Raw genomic sequence first — 23,074 nt, 5'->3', positions numbered from 1 at the left:
TATTTTCATTATAAACAGCACTGCAGAAGGCACCCTTTATTTTATTCAGCTTAAACAAACACCATTTACACTTCTTAAACTGCTCTTGCCAAGTCGTTGAGGAAGTAGACTGCAGCCATTACTCTTGAATGTGTGACTTTTTTTTTCTTTCTAACTCATTTCTCCAGGTGGGGGGAGAGGTCAGGAGGGAAGCCTTATAAAGCCTCTATGATGTAGACACAGATACATCAACAGTGTGGCAGACTCAGGGGGAGGGTGCTGATACACAGACTCAGTTCTTGCTTCTTTTCTAAATAGAAAACGAAGCCAATGGTGTATCTTACAAGATACCCAGAGGAAAACTATTTACGCTAGGAGACCCCTGTTTGCCCCATTACTCTAAAGTACTGTAACTGCGGAAGTATAATTTGACAGTAGAGCAATGAACCCTAGCGGCAGCCTTCCTGTGATGACATTGACAAGCCGTCTGGCCCATGCTCACAGATTAACATGGCACGAACTGCTGTTTTCAGTCTGCACATTCCCGTCCTCAGCTCTTCTTACATTAGAATACACAGCGTTTGGTGTTGCTTCAGGGCCTCAGAGAGCCCTGGGGGTATCCTTACGATGAGCAGTAGGAACCTGACTCTGATCTTTGCCTTGCAGTGTCCGTCTGTCTGCTTCCCCAACACACATGCCTCTACAATGTGACATGACACAGAGATCTCCCTTTCAGTTCCTAGCCCAAAGGCCAAATTCATCACTGGAAATCCAGATTTATCAGATTTTTTACCTCAACCTCCTGAGCATTTGGACTAGGTTTCTTCTCCTTGTCTGCCTCCTCTCATGATATCCTTAATGTGATAACCTGGTACGCACCACCTCGCCCCCCTTCCTACCCAGATTCAGGCTACTCATGGAGCAGAGGAATGAAGGGGACCCAGAGGAAGCTGGTGACATAGTCACGTTGAACACCTAGTTCTTGAACACTTTCTAAATGTCATCTCTGTGCTAGAAGTAGAGACACGGTAGATGAGAAGAGACAGGTCCATGGCTTCAAGCAGGTTACTTTCAGGTGGAGAACAGAGATAAGAAACAAGTAAAAAATAGCCAGGAGCATTCAGAAAGTGATAAATATTGAAAAGCACATTATAAAATACAATCCAGAGCAATCCAGAGTAACTAACATAGTGCGGTACTCAGTCGCTCAGTCATGTTCAGCTCTGCGACCCCATGGGCTCCTCTGTCATGGGGTTTTTCAGGCAAGAACACTGGAGTGGGTTGCCATTTCCTTTTGCAGGAGATCTTCCTGACCCAAGGATAGAACCCACATCTCCTGTTGTGTCACCTGCTTTGTTAGGTGTGTTCTTTATCTCTGAGCCACCAAGGAAGCCCTGTTCTTATGACTGGCTGGACAGAAAAGAGGAAGATATGTATGTGTGTGTGTGTGTGTGTGTGTGTGTGATGGGGCAGGGGTGCTGGTGTGTGACTGGGTGGCCCAAGACAACAGTTATATCTGCCTCAGACATGAATGACAAACAGATCTCAGTCATTCAGTCATGGGAAGGTGCTGGCAAGGTGTTCAGTTGGGAATAAGTTCAGGAGAGGTCCAGGGAGAGAAGACCCATGACCCACGAGGGAAGAGCCTGTGCAGGGGGCAGGGAGAGGAGTGCAAAGGGAGCCTGCAGAAGTTGGCAGTACCATGTGCTTAGGTCTTGTAAGCTGTAATCAAGATTTTGGACTTTGTCCTGTGTAGCGAGGGAAGTCTCTAGAGGGGACTGGCATGAGCAGGCAGAGGAAAAAGCAGGTGTCAGCAGCCCTGAGGGCTGGCTGGCATCGTTACACACATAGGCAAAGCCCTGGGAAGTGATGTTCCCTTTCTTGACACTGGGTTCAGTCTCGGTGCAAAGAGGGTCATGGTGCCTGCCACACGCAATTATTGTGGGGATTAATGCTTCCAGGGAAGAGGAGGAACCTCACAGGCAGTGAGTTCCTATACCTGTAAGAGATCCCTACTGTAATTGATTCTCATTATTTACACTAGTTATGTCCTTTAAAGTCCCTGCAAACACTGAATTAACAAATACTAAACCATTCCTTCTAGAGGAAACACACACACATACGTGCATCTCACATAGGTTATAATAATCCTACAGATTCAGGAGAGTTGAGGTCTGTACTGAAGGGAGGGAGGTTGAGGAAAGTTCTGGCACTGGGTGAGGCCCACTTGAGCTGGGAGAAGGTGAGGGCAGAACCCTAACGCATCCATTGTGGCGTTCTTGTCTGTGAGGAACCCTGTTCTCTTGAGAGAGGTCTGCTATTGCCACTGAGTCCAGGGATGTTTAGGGGTCTTATTGTATGTCTCCCGCTGCAGTGCTCTGGAGGGAAGGCAGAAGTTTCTCTAAAACAGGTCTGTCACCCAAGGAAGGGCAATTGGCTTGGCACTGTGTTGGCCTCACAGGATTTTAAAATAAAAACACAGCTCTCCATTCATTTTTCTGCTTTAATTGAAAATCTTACTCTGGTTGCTCGCTTTACAATCCTAGGCACAACAATACAGATTTATGTCCCACAAACATGCTTTAAAAGACAGCTGACTTGCTTGGTTCATCATTTTTGTTCTCTCCTTTAGGAGGTAAAGCAGACAGAGAGAGATAGGCGAAGTGGATTCTTTTGCACTTTGAAAAGTGATGGAAATGTCTTTTCCGACTCCCACTGGAATTTCAGGGGGAGAGACACATTAGCTGCCACTTTCCACTGCCATTTGGGGGCAGAATTTTTGCTGCTCAGAGTAGTGGAGCCTGGAGGTCAGGGGACCCTGGAGGGCTAAGCTCTGACAGGGTGGGAAAGCGTTCCCCGAATGAACTCAGCCTGATGCATGGTTACCCATCAGTACCCCTGTTTATTGCTTTGTAACCCAGGTTAGTGTCACTGTGGTTTCATCCCATCTTCCTATTACTGGCCTTGCTTAATTCTGCGTAAAGATTCCCAGAGATATCAGTGACATGGTGAGGTGGCAATGACAGGGGCCTGTGTCTGTGATTCTGATGTAAGGATGTAAGCATCATTTTAGTTATTTTCTCCTCAGTCTTTGATTCCACTCCACCGTGAACCAGGCTCATCTTTTCCTTCCTGTGGAAGCAAATACACATTGATGTCCTTTTTCTAGGGGGAGAGGACAGGTGGTGATAATTCATCACAAACAACGTGGAGGTTTGCTCTTAGAGTTTGCACCTTGACACTGCTGGCATTGCTCTGGCCGTTCACCTGGTCACGTGGAGGAAGCAGCTGGATGTGTGCCCTGGGGCTAGGAAGGGAGGCTGGGTCGCAGGTACCGATTCAGGTGAGGAAGAGAAGGTCATGAGTGAGCCTTCATTTGTGGCTTGGGAAACAGGCCTCTTGGGGGCATTCCAGGTGAGCTGGGGACCACTGCCAGCAGGCCAGTATCCCTAAAAGTGGTGTGTGACCTTGAGCCAGTGGTGCATCACGTGGCTGGCCTCAGGTTCTTCATCTGTAAAACGAAGGTTGCGGGCCCCTGGCAGTTGTGTGATTCTGTGCTAAACTGATTGTTGCTTGTGTGTCTTCTGCCTATAAAGTGATCTCCTCCCCCTCCCCACCCAGATACGTAAAAGACATTCATTCTTCTGATGGTCTAGGAGCGAAAGCCATCAACATTTCCCTTGCTTCCCTGGAAGATGTGAAGTGCCGCGGGGGCTTACCTTGTCTGATACCTAACCTGCAATGCATCGTGTTAAAAGGGTGCCTGCCCCACGTGCTGAGTCAAAAGTCCATAGCAGAATGCCACATCCTCATCTCCATCCTGTAAAATTAATGCAAAATGTAATGGGGCAAAAATAGTTGTATCCACATTTCTGATGCATTTCATGAGTGTGTTTCTACAAGGGTCTTAATCTGTACAAAGCTCTCTAGGTTTTTTTCAGAAAAAAAAAAATCCCTTTTAGGGCTCAAATGAAGTGTTGTTTTAGTAACATATGGATACCTTTTAAACATCTTCAGATACCGCACACTAGTGAAATATGCTGCACCTGGGGTTTGATTAGCTGTGGTTTGAGTACATAAAAGAGGTGAGGAGAAGGGAAAAAACACACAGAAAAGGCAGCAAAGGTTATGGAACGCCGTTAAATTATGTTTATGGTTTTACTTGTCAGTAGTCTGTAATACAGAATGGTTTTCCTGGAGTCTATTTATCAGCATTGCCACCAATTAGTGCCTACAAATTACCTTTTGTTCAAGCCACGTTCTCCTGGTTGTCTCGGGGCCTCACAGATCAGAGCTGTTGCGGTTCATGAACTTTTACTGTCGGGTTGCACATGCGCTTTTTCTGCTGACGCATCTGGCGATTCTGTCCCCTCCCCCAAGGTCTCCAACGGCTGTGACTCGGTCTTTGTGAATGGGAAGGAGATGAAGAGCAAAGTGGACACGATCGTGAACTTCACCCACCAGCACTTCACCTCCCAGTTAGAGGTCACGGTCTGGGTGCCCAGACTCCCCCTGCAGGTTGAGATCTCGGACACGGAGCTGAGCCAGATCAAAGGATGGAGGATCCCCGTGGCCTCCAATCGAAGGTGAGGAACTAAGCGTGAGGGGGTGACCCTCAGAGGGAGCTGTGGATCTGAGGCTCCTGGGGCTCAGCTCTGAGGCAAAACGTCCTCGGGGACTGAGGTTCCAGCAAAACTGCATCTACAGTGGGTAGTAACGGGAACAGAGTTAAGATGGGTCTGACTCGGGTCCTTACTCTGACAGGAGGAAATTATAATGGAGATAGTAAGCCCTCTACATACGAACCCTCCTGTCGTGAACTGTCACAGATGCCAATGCATGTTCGATAGTCCAGTCCCATAAAGTAGTTCACATTTCTGGCAGCGTTGTCACACGGGCACATCTACAAGTGGCTGTGCTTTTGTGTACTGTATAGAGTACAGTAGTACAGGGTCTTTGTTTGAAGCCCAGGATGTCCGGAAGTGAGCATAAAAGCGGTGGTGACATAGCTGATATTGTTAACGCGTGCCAGCTGTTACTTTGCACTACTGTACTTTTCAAGGTCCTATGCTATAAGATTAAACATATTTTCTTTATTTTCTATGTTTGTTTTTATGAGTTATTTGCATGAAAAGTGTTATAAACCTCTTACAGTAAGCTACCCTAAAGCCCATTGTCTCAGTCGTGTACCTAGGCTAACATAGTTGGACTTAACAAACGAATTGAACTTAAACGAATGCACTCTTGGAATGGAACTCATTCGTATGTAGTGGGTTTACTGTCATATTATCTACCTCATAGAATAGTTGCTGCTGCTGCTGCTAAGTCACTTCAGTCATGTCCAACTCTGTGTGACCCCCCATAGATGGTGCCCACCAGGCTCCCCCGTCCCTGGGATCCTCCAGGCAAGAATACTGGAGTGGGTTGCCATTTCCTTCTCCAATGCATGAAAGTGAAAAGTGAAAGTGAAGTCGCTTAGTCGTGCCTGACTTTTAGCGACCCCATGGACTGCAGCCCACCAGGCTCCTCCGTCCATGGGATTTTCAAGGCAAGAGTACTGGAGTGGGGTGCCATTGCCTTCTCCGAGAACAGTTGCTAGGATTCAATAAAATGATGCAACACGTAAGAAGCGCACAGCACAAGGCCTGGCATTTAGGGAAGAGCTCTATTCCCCCTGCCCTAGTGTTCTTTCCTGCATTATCCATTCTCTGCTTCCTGCTTGAAAATGTCACCCATCCTTAGTGGAGCACAGTGCAGTGGCTAAGCTGTGAACTCTGGTATAAGGTCACTGAGTTTTCACTCTGGCTTTTCTGCTTTTGGGTTTCTCTGGTGGCTCAGATGGTAAAGAATCTGCCTGTAATGTGGAGGCCCTGGGCTTGATCCCTAGGTTGGGAAGATCCCCTGGAGAAGGGAATGGCTACCCACTCCTGTGTTCTTGCCTGGAGAGTTCCATGGACAGAGGAGCCTGGCAGGCTAAAGCCAGCCCATGGGGTTGCAAAGAGTCAGACACAACGGAGCGACTTTCACTTTCACTTTCCCGTGTATAGCTGTACAACCTTGGACAAGTTACGTAACTTCTCTCTTCCTGTTTCTTCATCTACAAGTTGGAAATGACAGTAGAGTGACTGAATAGAGTTGTTCCAAGAATTCAGTGAAATGATACACCCTGCAGTAGTCAGAGCTCTAAAGATAGCATTTATTCACTTTATAGGAGCAGGTAAGGCAGGACCCGGCACATATTCTAACTCAGGACATATGAGTCTCTGCCCCTCTCTGTCTCAGATCCACCGAGGGCCCCACACACCAGTCAGCAGCCACCAAGCCAGGTCCTCTCATAAGGGACGCCAGACAGGTTCATCTCGAGGGGAAGTTTGTGGAGTAGCGAAGCCAGAGAGGGTTTCTCAGGGCAGGTCATGGGCAGGCAAGTGGAGCAGAACTTGTGTCAGGACAGGGAGAAGGGCCGGGGCACTGAGGAAGGAGAAGTCAGGATGTGCGTGTCAGACGTGTTTCAGTTATGTTAGCAGCTCGGCCTGGGCGGCGCTGATCCCCCAGCCCTGGGCGGGTGAGGTGGGGCCGTGCTGGGTTTCCGTGTTCCGAGCCTGTGGCAGCACGTGTGACGCTCAGTGACCACCGCACAGGGTCCGGGAGTGAAAGAAGCAGCAGATGGTGGGTGACCGCTGGTGAGCACCTCTGGCAGAAAGAAAATCCAGTTCACATGAAACATCACAGTCATGCGGAATCTCGACAAGGGGGTAGGGGAGACCCTTCTTCACCAGGATGACGTTGGCTCTGCTGTGTGTGTGTATCCCAGGCCCACCCGAGACAGTGAAGACGAGGAGGATGAGGAGAAGAAGGGGAGAGGGTGCTCGCTGCAATACCAGCACGCCCTCGTGCGTGTCCTCACCCAGTTCGTGGCCGAGTCCCCTGACTTGGGTCAGCTGAGCTACATGCTGGGCCCTGACTGGCAGTTTGACATCACTGACCTCGTGATGGATTTCATGAAGGTGGAAGAGCCGAGAATCGCTCAGATACAGGATGGCAGGACCCTGGTGGGCCGGGAGCCAGGCATCACCACCGTGCAGGTACGGGCACCCAGCACTCGCCACCTCCCCCAGCCCTGGTCTGTGTTGATAAGTGTCCAGGCAGATGCTGGAGGATAGCATGTGTGTGTGTGTGCATCAGAGACTTATGGGCAGTGACAGAGGGTTAGTCAATTGTAACAGTTCAAACTCAAAGTAAATTTTGTGTTACATTTTTTTTTAAAGAGACTTCCCTGATAGTCCAGTGGTTAAGAATCTACCTTGCAGTTCAAGAAACATGGATTTGATTCGTGGTCAGGGAACTGGAATTCCAATAGAATTGGAACAACTAAGCCTGTGGGCTTCAGAGTCCACTAGCCACAACTAGAGAGTCCTTGTGCCCCAACGAAAGATCCCACATGATGCAACTAAGACCCCGTGCAACTAACTAAATAAATGAATATTTTTATAATAGACAATAGAATTCACAAAAATTCACAGAACAATTGAAAAATATAAAGTAATGATAATAAAATTGTATTGTATTTCCCCCCAAAGAAGGTCAAAGTCATTTTCAAATCTTATTGTCTAGAGTAACAAATAAAAACCTCGAAGAATAATCAAAGAAAAATGTTTGCCTTTTAGAGAGTTGAGAAAAAATATCTCATTTCTTTTATCAAAGCTAAATTTAACACACAGTCTAAGCAATTTTCCCCCTAATGTGATCCTTTACTTTTTATATGTCACTAACAGAAGACAATAGAACCTGTGAAAGCTAGTTTTATTTTCCTCAACTTGAGCATTAACCATTTAGCTATGTTTTACCTTGAACAGTAGACACACAAAAAATTTTAAAACATATTGCACTAAAAATAATAAAAACCACTCTCCACTTTACTATAGTAACAGTAAAACTATTTTCTAGCCAGTGGACAGGATCATTCTGCAGAAAGAAGGTAGCATATTTTTTAATAACAAATTAAAAAGTTACTGCTCACAGTTACGATCATTCTTTCTTTCTTTTTTTTTAAACTTAAAAAAAATTTTAAGTCCTCTATTACTCCTTTAATTTTCACTTCTATAACAAAATCAGATTTTTAGGTGTTTCCCAAGTCAGTTTTTGACAAAGCTGGATTCAGTGTTACGTTCTGTATCACTCTCCTGTTGCCGTGTAACAAAGCAATCGAACATCTCCCAGCATGAAGCACTGCTAATTTTTTAACTCAGAGTTCTGAATGTTGACAGTCCAGTTGAGCTTGGGGTACCAAGTTCAGGGTACTGCAAGGCTGCAATCAAAGTATGGGTCTGGCTGGGCTTATGTGGGGCTTTGAAGAAATGTTTGCTTCCTGGCTTAGGTTGCTGGAAGAATGCGGTTCCTTGTGGTGCAAGATTGAGGACTCTGTTTTCTTGTGGACTATCAGCCAGAGGTCATTTTCTGCTCCTAGAGGTCACCTGCATCCCTCCTTATGGAACAGATCCACCACCAGATTCTCACTCTTTGAATCTGACTTTCTCTTCTACCAGTCAGGGAGAAAGTGCTCTGATTTTAAAGGCTTGTGTGATTCCATGAGACCCCTGTGGCTAACCCAGTATGGTCTCCCTATTTTAAGGCCAACTGTGCCATATCCTATAACATAGTTGGGAGGGCGATTTCTCATCATATTCACAAGAGAGATTTTTGAGAGATTAGACAGAACGTTTTTGGGGGGATAGGTCTAGAAATTCTATCCACTAGATATGCCTCTTCATTTGATTTCACCCCTGACTGCAAGGGCTTCCCTGATGGCTCAGTGGTAAAGAATCTGTCTGCCAATGCAAGAGACTAAGGTTCGGTCCCTGGATTGGAAAGATCCCCTGAAGAAGGAAATGGCAACCCACTCCAGTATTCTTACTTGGGAAATCTCATGGACAGAGGAGCCTGGTGGGCTACAGTCCATGGGGTCACAAGAGTTGGACACGACTTAGCGGCTAAACCACCACCACTACCTGCTTGCAAGCTAGATGGTAAATTAAGAAAAATGGTTTCTTAGGAGAGTAAGATTCTCTTTCCCACTTTACTCACCTGGTTTATCCAGTGATGACACGGCAGCCCACACAATGGTGATCAGTGGTCCATGTGTGTGTGTGTTAGTCACTCAGTCGTGTCCGACTCTTTGGGACTCCATGGACTTACAGCCCACCAGACTCCTCTGTCCATGGAATTCTCCAGGCAAGAATACTGCAGTGGGTTGCCATTCCCTTCTCCAGGGGTGAGTGGTCCATAGTGAACATCTAATGCTCACTGGAAGGAGTAGGAGTAGGAAGAGATGGCTGAGCACCAACCTTTTAAACAGCTTTTACTACAATTCTGCCATTCTCACAACTAAATATTATTTGTTGGAAAAATGTCAGTCTTTGGTGCCTAGTACCAAGGTAGGCAATTTTTAGTTATTGCCTCTAAATTAAATCAAGTTTAAAAAAATACAGTACTGTTATCATGATATGAATCAAAGGAAAGAAAATGGGCCAAGATGATATTTGTACTTAAAACCCCTTCACTTGGAGAGCGTAATTGAACAGGATCAGGACTTAGCACGCACACACTCATGACTTGCTCACATACACGATTTCGCTACATACACTCACGTCACAGGACACTAGGAGAGCACTTCGGTGGGAACACCAGTTCAGGAGTTGTGAATGGTGTGAGGAGCAGACACTGAGGTTTCCCACTGACTCTGCAGGTCCTGTCGCCTCTCTCTGACTCCATCCTGGCTGAAAAGACCGTGACCGTCCTGGATGACCGGGTCACTATCGCGGACCTGGGTGTGCAGCTGGTGGCCGGCTTGTCTCTCTCCCTGCAGCCTCACAGGTTGGACAAAAGAGCCATTGTCTCAACAGCAGCTGCCCAGGATGTTCTTCAAGCCCCACAGCAGGTGAGATTCCAGAGTCCTTTTGTCGCTGGATGATTGGGACCACTTATTTCTCTGTCACATCTTGCAAAGGAGATAAATAGAGCACTCATAACTGGGACTGGTGATTCTTGAAGCTGCTTCCTATTTCTTATCCAATCTGTCCTGTCTCTGAGAAAAGTACTCAATGTCTTAGATCCATTTTCCTCATATGTTCTTCTTGCTTTAGAGCAGCCTTACCTGTTTTAGACACAGTTTGCTGCCAGACCACCACAGGCTCCCATATTCTTACTTTTGCCCAAGAAGGTGCCTATTGACACTTGGAAATTTCATTTCAGCTACTTGAACAAGCGTAGCATCCAATCACCACTGTTGACAATGATTGCCAACTCTCAAACTCTCCGCCTCTTTAAACTTTGACATGTCATTGATAAAGATCCTAGGGCACTGTGCCCTTCAAGCAAACTGGTTTTATGATGCATCCTTCCATAAGCATGTCCAGCCAGCGCATGTTTTGCTTCGTCAGCATTGGCTTCCGAATAAGGAAAGTTCAAAGCAATATTCTCTTGAGCAGGCGCCTGATTAGTTGCACCTGAATTTGATTCAGATAAATTGTTTGATCTTTCAGAATGTTTTTAGAAGGGTCAAAGTCAAATTCTGTTGTCTGGCATGAGGTAAATTACAGTAAGTCCCGTACATATGAACCAGTTCCATTCTGAGAGTGTGTTCGTAAGTCCAGTTTGTTCCTAAGTTCAACAAAATTAGCCTAGGTACCCAACTAACACAATCGGCTATATAGTACTGTAAGGCAGTCATTTTATAATACTTTTCACACAAATAATACATAAAAAACAAGCAAAAAGTAAAGAAAACATTTTTAATCATATAGTACGGTACCAGCTACATCACTGCCGCTGCTTTTATACACTTGCTTTCAGACATCCTGGACTTGCATAAAGATGCTGTACCACTATACTCTATACAGTGCTGCGCAGGGAAGTGCACAGAAGCACAGCCGCATGTAGAGGAGGCACGCACATGACAGTATACGCCAGATACAAGGACTAACTTGGGTGACCCGACATGCGAACACGTTTGCATCTTTGAAAGCTCACAACTTGAAAGTTCATATGAAGGGGACTTATTGTAAAATACACTTTAATGCATTTGCTAAAGCATATTGTCTATTTCTTACATTAGTAGAGCTGTGGCTTATGGCTCATGCCAGTTCCAGGCAAGCCAAGAGCTGTTCACAATGATAAAACATAGACATTAATTCTCAGTGTGTATGTTTAAATAATATTACTTAGAAAATCATATTTACATTTGCAGGTTTTGAAGGAACCCGATTATAACAATGCTTTGGTTTCATTTCTCTTAGGAAGCCATCATCAGTTCTTGGATTTTGTTCAGCGATGGTTCAGTGACACCTTTAGACATTTACGATCCCAAGGATTTTTCAGTTACTGTCTCATCTTTGGATGAAATGGTGGTATCTGTCCAGGCAAGCCTTCAGTCCAAATGGCCAGTTGTGGTTGCAGAGGGGGAAGGGCAAGGGCCCTTGATTAAACTGGAAATGATGATCAGTGAGCCCTGTCAGAAGACCAAGAGGAAGAGCATTCTTGCCGTGGGGAAAGGGAACGTCAAGGTCAAATTTGAGCCCAGTATTGATGAGCACCAAGGAGGCACCAACGACATTGAGGGCATAAACCGGGAATATAAAGACCACCTCAGTAACACCATAGATCGTGAGGGAAACCAGGAGAGGGCAGTTCAGGAGTGGTTCCAGCATGGTGCCTCTGTTGGCCATGAGGAACATACCAACAAAAGCACAACCCCACAGTCTCCCATGGAAGGAAAAGATAAGAAGATGCTCAAGAGCGGTGGTCCAGATGCCTTCACAAGCTTCCCCGCTCAAGGGAAGTCACCAGAACCCCATAATCCTAGTGACCTCACGGTGACCTCCAGGGGGCTTACTGACTTGGAAATCGGCATGTACGCCCTGCTCTGCGTCTTCTGCCTAGCCATCTTGGTCTTCTTGATCAACTGTGTGGCATTTGCTTGGAAATACAGACACAAAAGATTCGCCGTGAGCGAGCAAGGCAACATCCCCCATTCCCATGACTGGGTCTGGCTGGGGAACGACGTGGAGCTTCTAGAGAACCCGGTGGACGTGACCCTCCCATCGGAGGAGTGCACCACCATGATTGACAGGGGGCTGCAGTTCGAGGAGAGGAACTTCCTTCTGAATGGCGGTTCCCAGAAGACTTTCCATAGTCAGCTGCTCAGACCTTCTGACTACGTCTATGAGAAAGACATGAAAAACGACCCTCTGAGTTCCACAGGCCCCAAGAGGAAGAGGGTCAAGTTTACTTCCTACACCACCATCCTCCCAGAGGACGGCGGCCCCTACACCAACTCCATCCTGTTTGACAGTGATGACAACATCCAGTGGGTCTGCCCAGATATGGGGCTGGGGGAGTCCCAGGGCTTCAGAGACTACATGGAGAGGCTGCAGGACCAGATGTGAACTCCTTTCTCATGCTTGTATTCACCTTTATGCCTTCTGTTTTTTGAATGGTGGAGCCGTGCGTCTGATCAGCAATAGGGGATGATTTAACAGAGCTTCATTTGTGGCGGTCTGGCGGGATCCCTTTCTAAGCAGGTATCAGAGAGAGCAAAGGCAGCTGGGTTTGAAGCTAGGCAGTGTCTCTGAGTCGGCCACGTGTGGGTCCTAGAGAAATTCTAAGACAATGATTTTATCTGCTGCCTGGTACTAGCTCAGTTCCAGTAGAATAAACCTGACCCCACAGACATTGTTAATCATCTCGTGGCAAAACAGCCGTGTGGAATTAGAAAAGACTTGGGTTTGATTTTTCTACTCCTAGACCTTTTAAAGCACAGTGGACTTTTCTTGCCCTTGGCCTGAGATTGGACATACCTGAAAGATGCTGAATGTAGCCGCCCATATTTGTTACGAGCATTGCTCATTATTTTTATATATCTTTGCACTCGCACCTGGTTCCTTTGACCTCTGCAGTTCTTTTTGAAACATGAAGACAAGAGATGCCATTCTTTTCTCTGAGGTCTGTTTGATTTACATATGAGTTTTAGCCCCACGATTTGCCACGTCCTATTATTTCCTGGGTGTCTGTGCGGGAGTTCAGGGTCTTTCCAGTTTTCCACACTTTATCACTTAGGGGCAATAGCTAAGAAGCTAATCCTCACGCTGTCTTTCCTTTTTTTGTGGTTGAACTTTGTTGTCTCAGATAGGGACGTGGGATTTTACTTAAAATGTTGATGTACTGTGAGGGGGGCCATCTTCTTTACAGTTTTCTACATGATGCTTAAAAACTTTGGAGAAAAATTATGAACTGTGAACCTTTTATCTTCTGCTTGCAGGAGTCATGAGGACCTCCTTCTTGGAGTGCATTTCCGAGGGCAAAGCAGTCCTCAAAATAGTTGTGTTGATACTAATGCTTTGTGGTCGACACTGTTTGTTATCCAAACTGAAATCAAGGTCTAGAAATGATACGCACAGAAAGGAAATTGCATAGAAAGTACCTTCAGGCCAAACTTTTCTTTAACCAGAACAAAACTTTATTAGAACAGTAAGTGGAATGATGTTTCAACTTAGTAACACATAGAAATATACCCATTCAATGATTTCCACCCCACCACCAAAAAAGCTCGTATATAAACATATATATCTATATCCCTAGTCATGACTCTGGCAGAGGTAAAACCTATACAGGGTGTACATTAATCAAGAAAAGCAATGTTTTTTTTTTCCACCCCAAAATTCATAAAATAAATGACTATTCCAGAAGCTTGAGAAGCAGTTGTGATGAAAAACCATAGCTATTGGGAAATTGAAATGGCAAGTGAGAGAGAGAAAAAAAGCATGATTCCTGCATAATTTTTAAATAATGTTTTTCAAAGAACAGCATGCCTGGTCTCAAGCAGAGCAAGAAGTTCAGATTAGGGAACTATGACAACATTCTGTTAGGATGTGATAGCTGGAAAAACAGACTCTGGATGAGTATGCCTCATTCCAAGCTTTCTTGAACCATTTGCATCTCAGAGAAGTAGAATTTTAAAGACCCAACATGGCCAGGACCTGCAGGAGGTGTTGAAACAGTTCCTTGACTCTCGATGGCTGCTGACTGGACTGTTTATAAGGGTGTGATTCAGTGGTTCTCTTATAGGGTTCCATGGACAGGAACATGAGAACTAGCCTCCTCCAGCCATGACATGGCAGACATAGCATTCTCCCTGTGTCTCTTGCCCACAGGACTACAGTACGTTTATAAACCACGCCTAAGTTATCAGTGATGCACTGCCTGACCTCTGGAGGCTGGTGTTCAGTTGCTCTTGTGTTTAAAATGGGGATTAGGAACTGAAGCTGGTAAGGTTGCCCAAATCTTCCAGTTTGATTGGGAAATGAAGTCAGGAGACCCAAGTATTGGCTTCCAAAGGAGTTTGGAAAGAGATGGCTGACACCTTGTAGGAAGAGCTGCTCTGGTAGCCAAAGGAAGCTGCCTCTGCTTTTCAAAGGACTTGGTGGGGAGGTTGCTCAAAACTGACTGTGTAGGGCTGGAGAGAAATTCACATGCTAATGGAAACAGAGCTGTCTATATGAATCCTGCTCCCCCTATAAGATATTTTCACTTTTCTTTCCCTTTGACAGTCCAGACATAATAGGGGTTTCATTTCTAAAACTGAGGAACCTCAACTGATGCACAGAGTGAGTCTCACACACACAGCAGGCTGGCTCCCACTGGTAAAATGAGAGTTTCCACGGGAAGAATTCAGGAGAAGAGGAACCTACCATTGTCATGAGGAGCCTTATTTAGGCCACCTTCTATGGCCTGAGTGCTTGACGTGATTCAAAGAACACACTGAGGAGAATTAGAAGGAACCCTTGGTTTATAGCTCAGTTGGTAAAGAATCTGCCTACAATGAGGGACACCTGGGTTTGATCCCTGGGTTGGGAAGATCCCCTGGAGAAATGAAAGGATATACATTCCAGTATTCTGGCCTGGAAAATTCCATGGACTGTATAGTCCATGGGGTCGCAAAGAGTCCGATACGACTGAGCAACTTTGACTTTCACTTGATTTCTCAACAGGGCTGGGAGCTGACCGTGGTCCTGAAGTTGCCCCCTGTGGGTAAGCTAGCGTCCCCCAGAGTGATGCAGGCTGCATAAACCACCTTTGCTGGCTTATGCTGAGATTCAGTCAGCTCAAAATAAAGATCAAATGGAAGGTTTTGGGGGAAGGGTCCCTTTTACCACACAACACACACTTCCCTATACTCACACATACATACTTATACCCGTGTGTGTGTGTGTGTGTGTGAATAGTGAAGAGCCAGAAATTCAGTTATTTGTGGAAATCAACACTGTCAGTTGTCCTCAGATTGGGCATGGACAACTACTCAGCTGAACAGAATTTCACTGAAGCTCCTTCTGCTCTAAATACTTCCTACTGACTAGAATCCATGCTTGATTTCCAACCTGGTTAATTTAAAACAAATAGGAACTATACTTCCAAAATATTTAAACTAGAATAGGGGGAATGATGTAAATTAAGTAAGTCTTGAAATAGGATTCTCTGGGAGGGGGGAGGCATGCATTTGCCTGGATTTTCCAGGTTTTTAATGGCTGTGACATGCAAAAGATTGGTGTCAAGAGCCTGAAATAAATGATGTAGATAGAATCCCTTTCTCTCCCATAAAAACGGGATGCTCAGGCTCCCCCCGAGGCAGACACCAGCAGCCTCTAATGGGGACAGCAGGCTGTGAGCTCTGTGAATCACACGAGGGGCAATTCAGATGCCATGTGAGGACCAGGTAACCTACAACCATGGAGGATGTGAAACTGCTGCCTCCAGGCCAGCGTACAGCTTTCAAGGAGCAGCTGCCACACAAAATTACTGGAGTTTAAACCTGCAGTGTTACATTTGAGAGAAAACAAAAAGAAAAGATAAAGTTTTCCCAGAAACTTTCCTCAAAGAACTCACAAGGTAGCTGACCTCAGAATACTCCGTGTGAACCAAGAGAGAATCATTGACCCCTAGTGGTTTTCTGTTGCACGCTGGCCAGCATGCATTCCCAGACTGTAATCATGCTTAGACTGTAGGCAGAGAGCTTTTTATTTATAAAAAATTAATGCAGGGAAAAAATGGATTAACTTTTGTCCCATTGCCACATCCGTGGAAGAAGTATTTTGTACCTGGGTAATTTTAAGTTTTAGGAATTGTGCATGTTGATCAGCTGTCTCATCTCACTCTTTTAGAAAAATGTCTTCCCAATGTTGGGACGTTGGGACCACAATAAAGTTTCTGTCAGGGAAGACCACTCATTCCAACCCTACTGACCACAGAGGGTGGTTCCATCTGAATCCTTCTTTCATCACCTTTCTGCTCTCATCAACAGCCTCAGATCTCCATTCTAGTCTCTGCAAATGACAAGATAGGTGGTCTATAAACCCAGCAACCATCTTCTCCCTCAAAATTGTACTATGTGTAATGTATCGCGTGTCACCTGTTATGTAAAGGAACAGTATGGGTGGTGGAAAAGTTATGCTCAAATATGGATAGCAGATATTTTTGTATGTAATATAGGCAATATACTGAAACACTGAAAGGTGTGTTGGAATAAATACCTTTTCAAATAAAAGCATGCAAAGCTGTAGCTTTTAAATGTACAGACATCCCGCTCAGAAATATCTAAACTGATGGTGGGAAACATCAGAACCTGACATCGTGAAATGCACTGAATTAAAGATGCAGCCTTTAGAGGGCATGGCTTCTGTTGGGACTGTGGATGGAATCTGCCAGAACATTTTGATCTTACTCTTCCTTACTTTTGGATTTCTTTTTCCTTTTTTCTTTCTTTTTTTTTTTTCCCAGAACTATTTCAGAAATAAAGTGACTTTGTTTTTCAGCATAAAGGTATATTCTAACCACAGGGTAACTCATCCTTTTTAACATGAAAATAAACATTTAAACATTCTCCAGTGGTTGCATTATTTTATCCACATTTTTCTCTTTTAATTGCAGCAGCTGTATGATTTGACTATATGTATTTTTTTTTTTAGCCAGAGATATTAATACCTTTGATGCAGCAATAAATGGAAACCTAAAGAAAATGTTTCTTGAAAGTTGCAAATAGGGGGACACCTCTTCCTGGATGTCTCAGAAGGAGGACTCCTATTTCTCAGGTCCCTGTCCAGTGTCAAACCACGTTGGATTCGGTGCTGACATGTAGTGCATGTCCCTGCTGTCTTCCTCCTTTTGGTCTTTATTTGTGACCCACTCATGTGTCCATACTTGGGGCAGGGGTTTGGGGTGCTGAGGGCCTAGAACTGGCAGAGCTCTGGACCCATTTAAAAAAAAACAAAAAAACAAGAGAGTCGGGGATTCTTCCTGGAAGGTTGATGATGTCTGCTGAAAGGCTGACGGGTGCATTGACAAGTCCCTATGGCTCTCTGTGGTGAGTGTACCCATTCTGACAATGCCAGCATCATCTGTGGCATTTTGGCAAATGTCACTCCTTGTTATCAGGATGAAAAGGGGTGTCTCTATGGCAGTAACAACATGTCCTAAAAAAATGCCCCACCCAAGCATGATCTTTCAGTGGGCCCTACAGACATCATTGGAGGAACGAAGCGTCAACCTGGGAATTGGAAATCAATTTGGAAATTGATTTGGAATCAAATTGATTGGAAATCAGTCAGGAAATCAAATCTGCAGAATGGCAGGTTTCAAAAATTAGCCTGAACACTCTCTCAGATGTCCATTCCCTGCCCCGATCCCGACTCCCATCACACTTAGGGTGGTTGTTTCCCACTAACAGCACACTCATCTTCCCGGAATGAGGAGGAAGGAACCACAGCCCCCAAAGCCTCTTCTCAGATCTTAATATGCATGTATGTGGTTTAGTAAAGTCAGTTTCTGAAAGAGAATGAAAAATAAAAAGTTTGAAATGAGGGCTAGTAAAAGAATAAATCCTTTAGATTTAGATTTCTGTGTGTGCAAAATGCAAACATTGTATTTGCAACATTTGATATGGAAATGCTTAATACCTGTTAGTTTATCATTTGATACAGCTGAAATCAGTTACTAGGTGATTTCTTTATGGTTTGATACAATTTAGATCAATTACAGAGGTAGTTTCTTTATGGTTTGATATGATTTAGATCAGTTACAGAGGTGTTTTGTGTTTGCTTTAAACATTTTTTTTTCCTAAACTCAAAAAATGTGCAGACATTCTAACCCAGTTGCAGTGTTTATAGCCTCATCTAAGAGTCAAGATGATCAGGACATTATCCCCTTTTCCAAGTGGCAAGTAACAATTCCAGTCTGATAGGGTAATTATCCTCCTTGTAAGAAAGCAATGATGTCATCAACTGACAAACTGGACATCTTCACATTACATATTATTGTTGCTCAGTTGCTAAGTCATGTCTGACTATTTGAGACCCCATGGACTGCAGCACATTAGGCTTCCTTGTCCTTCACCATCTCCTGGAGATTGCTCAAATTCATGTCCATTGAGTTGGTGATGCTATCCAACCATTTCATCTTCTGCCACCCTTTTCTCCTCCTGCCTTCAATTTTCCCTAGCACCAGGGTCTTTTCCAGTGAGTCTGCTCTTCGCATCAGTTGGCTAGAGTATTGGAGGTCAGTTGTCCCGATGAAACCTTTTATCTTGAGGACTATGATCTCTTTAGGTGTTGCAGAAACTGAGGTCAGTTTATACATCTATGCTGCCCATTGGAAGAAAGCACTTTACAGAGAGATGGGTATTGCTTTGGGATTCAGGGTCCATGTGATGTTGACCTTTACACCCCCTTGATAGCATTACTTCTCTAAGATGCTTTGAGTCACTTGTGACCTGATACTTCTTTCTTTACCTCCAAAGAGCATGGACAGCGTTTTATTTTTCCATGATAAGGTTGGAGCTGAAATAATCTATTTTATAGTTACTTCCTTTAGAGGAATCTGAGTCACCAAATGAAATAACCCAAAATGCCAGGGTAGATACTTCCCATATGATGCCATTTCTTCACATAGAGATGCTTCCCTGAAGAATATGCCTTTTTTTCTCCTTGCTGTAATCACTGTAGTATCTTCATTTTACCCTTATATTCCCACATAGTGTGAGCATGCTTTATTCCCACAAATATTTTAGGCTGGCAAGGGTCACATGCCTCCAGGTTCTTAATAATTTAATTTGCCATTCTGGTTGGTTTAATTTACTATTCCCCTGGGCGAATCTGTAAATTTGCATTGGATCTGCTATCTATCATACCAGCTACTCTGAAGCAGGGTGTTGTTCAGCACCACCAGCCCATGTGCTGTAAGATGCCAGGACTGGCAGACAGAGGGATCCAAGTGCTTCCTCTGGTCACAGACCACTGAGTGGGGGATTCCCTTTCTGTAGTTGACTTCCACTGGGAGAATTTTTATGGACTTCTAGCAAGGACATTAATTTAAAACCCAACCCACTGCTCGGCCCCCATGACAGTCCGTGTTCTAGACACATCATTGAGGGTCGAAGCAAACACCCAAACTAAGAAAGATAAGGGCTGAGAGTGGAGCATGAAATAGGAAGTGATCAAAGCCAGGAAAAGAGAAGTAGCTCTAAGACACTGTGAAAAACAGTCCCTTGCACATGAGTATTATACAGCAGATCCATCCTCTTGGAGGGACCCACATGAGTCTCCTGTGGCAAACCATTTTTTCATTGCTGCTTATCTATTACTTGTGTCTAGAGGGCATGCTGTTTGCTCACCACTTATGGTGTTGTGTTTTGTTTTCTGCAACATGTGGCATGTGGCATGTAGTTCCCCAACCAAGGATCCAACCCACATCCCCTGCAGTGGAATCATGGAGTCTTAACCACTGGGACACCAGGGAGGTTCTTGCTCATGATTTAAATCCTCAGCCATCTGGTCCCAGCCCTGGATTCTTCTTGGGTGGATCCGATCTGAGCTGCAGAACACAGACAGGAGGCCAAACCCACACCACCCAGCCAGTTCTGCACTTTTGGGTGGCTTCAAGGCATTTGGAAAAAAAAAAGTGTAATCTTCTATCTCCCATTTTTCTGAGTTGGATTCTTGTTTCCTGGTATACATCAGCTATTATAAACAGAGCGTGCCATTACAACGCTGCATCTCTATACCTTTTCCATTGTGTAATGAACCTGTCTCACAGTACCCACGGCTTCCAGAATGATCTGTTGTATCTGTTCCACAGTGTATTTAATGTACCTGTAAAGGCACTTCCGAACTGTTTGAAAATGAAGAAATAAAACGTTCTGGATGATTCCTTGTCATAGTAAAACAGTCCATTGGTAGGCTCCAAGAAATTATCCCATCCTCAAATAGTTGTTCAAACGAAGATATTAAGAACTCTTTATGTTCTGCAGCAGTCTTCAAGGTCTTGAGGACAGTCATTGGCTGAGAATTTCAGAATTAGAAACAAGCATGGCAAATTTATTTTTTCTTTATTTTTTGGCTGCACCATGTGCCATGTGGGATATTCCCCAACCAGTGATCAAACCCCCACCTGCTGTGCTTAAAGGTGAAGTCTTAACCACTGGACCACCAGGGAAGTCCCAGATAGTTGTTTTAAGTGGCAAGATTAGCAACATTATTGAAGTTGATACTTCCTAATAGTTTTATTTTTTCATAAAACACAGGGAGAGATTGTATTTTTTTCTACTTTTTAGTTTACCAGAATTTTAAGACCATCTTTGACCTAGGAACTTTGTCTCTTTCAGCAAGAATCAGAAAGTAATTTGTATGGTACAGGTTGTGGAGTCTGTCAGTTGGATGAATAACATCTCTTTCTGCGTGCATTGGGAAGGTGATCAGAGAGGCAAGGAATGGAACATAATTATTGTCACTGTTACTCCACATGGGTCAGATCTGCCCAGGGGAGAGATTCCTTCCTGTTTAATTGGGAATTGCTAGCCCTTGAAGTTCATTTGAGGAATACGAGCTTTACTAAACTGAAGGATCCTAATACCCTAATACACTAATGAGGTCTTCTGTCCTAACATTGGTCTGCTTCTCAGGGAGGCTCCAAACTTCCTGTCCAAAATGCAAGGATCAGAAGTACAGATATGACCTCAGGCGACCCGCCCTGGCCCTAGGGCAGTCCTAATCCCCATACCCAGACTCTCAAGTACAAAGAGGAAATTACCAAACCCAAAATGACTATTCAGTTCAGTTCAGTCGCTCAGTCGTGTCCGACTCTTTGCGACCCCATGAATTGCAGCACGCCAGGCCTCCCTGTCCATCATCAACCCCCAGAGTTTACTCAAACTCATGTCCATCGAGTTGGCAGTGCCATCCAGCCATCTTATCCTCTGTCGTCCCCTTCTGCTCCTGCCCCCAATCCCTCCCAGCATCAGAGTCTTTTCCAATGAGTCAACTCTTCGCATGAGGTGGCCAAAGTATTGGAATTTCAGGTTCAGCATCAGTCCTTCCAATGAACACCCAGGACTGATCTCCTTTAAGATCGACTGGTTGGACCTCCTTGCAGTCCATGGGACTCTCAAGAGTCTTCTCCAACACCACAGTTCAAAAGCACCAATTCTTCAGCGCTCAGCTTTCTTCACAGTCCAACTCTCACATCCATACATGACCACTGGAAAAACCATAGCCTTGACTAGACAGACCTCTGTTGGCAAAGTAATGTTTCTGCTTTTCAATATGCTATCTAGGTTGGTCATAACTTTCCTTCCAAGGAGTAAGCGTCTTTTAATTTCATGGCTGCAATCACCATCTGCAGTGATTTTGGAGCCCAAAAATATAAAGTCTGACACTGTTTCCCCATCTATTTGCCATGAAGTGATGGGACCAGATGCCATGACCTTAGTTTTCTGAATGTTGAGCTTTAAGCCAACTTTTCCACTCTCCTCTTTCACTTTCATCAAGAGGCTTTTGAGTTCCTCTTCACTTTCTGCCATAAGGGTGGTGTCATCTGCATATCTGAGGTGATTGATATTTCTCCCGGCAATCTTGATTCCAGCTTGTGCTTCCTCCAGCCCAGTGTTTCTCATGATGTACTCTGCATATAAGTTAAATAAGCAGGGTGACAATATATTGCCTTGATGTACTCCTTTTCCTATTTGGAACCAGTCTGTTGTTCCATGTCCAGTTCTAACTGTTGCTTCCTGACCTGCATATAGGTTTCTCAAGAGGCAGGTCAGGTGGTCTTGTATTCCAATCTCTTTCAGAATTTTTCCATAGTTTATTGTGATACACGCAGTCAAAGGCTTTGGCATAGTCAATAAAGCAGAAATAGATGTTTTTCTAGAACTCTCTTGCTTTTTTGACAATCCAGCAGATGTTGGCAATTTGATCTCTGGTTCCTCTGCCTTTTCTAAAACCAGCTTAAACATCTGGAAGTTCACGGTTCACGTATTGCTGAAGCCTGGCTTGGAGAATTTTGAACATTACTAGCATGAGAGATGAGTGCAATTGTGCAGGAGTTTGAGCGTTCTTTGGCATTGCCTTTCTTTGGGATTGGAATGAAAACTGGGCTTTTCCAGTCCTGTGGCCACTGCTGAGTTTTCCAAGTTTGCTGGCATATTGAGTGCAGCACTTTCACAGCATCATCTTTCAGGATTTGAAATAGCTCAACTGGAATTCCACCACCTCCACTAGCTTTGTTCATAGTGATGCTTCCTAAGGCCCACTTGACTTCACATTCCAGGATGTCTGGCTCTATGTGAGTGATCACACCATCATGATTATCTGGGTTGTGAAGATCTTTTCTGCACAGATCTTCTATGTATTCTTGCCACCTCTTCTTAATATCTTCTGCTTCTGTTAGTTCCATACCTTTTCTGTCCGTTATTGAGCCCATCTTTGCATGAAATGTTCCCCTGGTATCTCTAATTTTCTTGAAGAGATCTCTAGTCTTTCCCATTCTGTTGTTTTCCTCTATTTCTTTGCATTGATCACTGAGGAAGGCTTTCTTATCTCTTCTTGCTATTCTTTGGAACTCTGCATTCAGATGCTTATATCTTTCCTTTTCTCCTTTGCTTTTCACTTCTCTTCTTCTAACAGCTATTTGTAAGGCCATGGGGATGGTCTTGATCCCTGCCTCCTGTACAATGTCACAAACCTCCATCCATAGTTCATCAGGCACTCTATCAGATCTA

The 23,074-nt window shown here is 44.6% G+C and overlaps 1 protein-coding gene across 1 annotated transcript in view; it reads left to right on the top strand.

The window, feature by feature from the left end:
* The window catches only part of TMEM132B (transmembrane protein 132B), a 377,590-nt gene extending 364,629 nt beyond the window's left edge, over positions 1 to 12,961 (top strand). Inside the window, exons 6-9 of the mRNA XM_086347269.1 lie at positions 4,360 to 4,565; positions 6,791 to 7,061; positions 9,722 to 9,913; positions 11,271 to 12,961. Of these exons, the coding sequence (XP_086203395.1) occupies positions 4,360 to 4,565; positions 6,791 to 7,061; positions 9,722 to 9,913; positions 11,271 to 12,419 (1,818 nt within the window). The 3' untranslated portion in view covers positions 12,420 to 12,961. The remainder of the gene's footprint in view (positions 1 to 4,359; positions 4,566 to 6,790; positions 7,062 to 9,721; positions 9,914 to 11,270) is intronic.
* Positions 12,962 to 23,074: the final 10,113 nt, after the last annotated feature.

The sequence above is a fragment of the Bos grunniens genome, chromosome 17 (assembly GCF_055505025.1).
Source record: "Bos grunniens cultivar Pamir isolate PY7600 chromosome 17, Bosgru_T2T1.0, whole genome shotgun sequence".
Taxonomy (NCBI): domain Eukaryota; kingdom Metazoa; phylum Chordata; class Mammalia; order Artiodactyla; family Bovidae; genus Bos; species Bos grunniens.
Note: the sequence above shows the minus strand (reverse complement) of the source record. Positions and strands in the feature narration are given on the sequence as shown.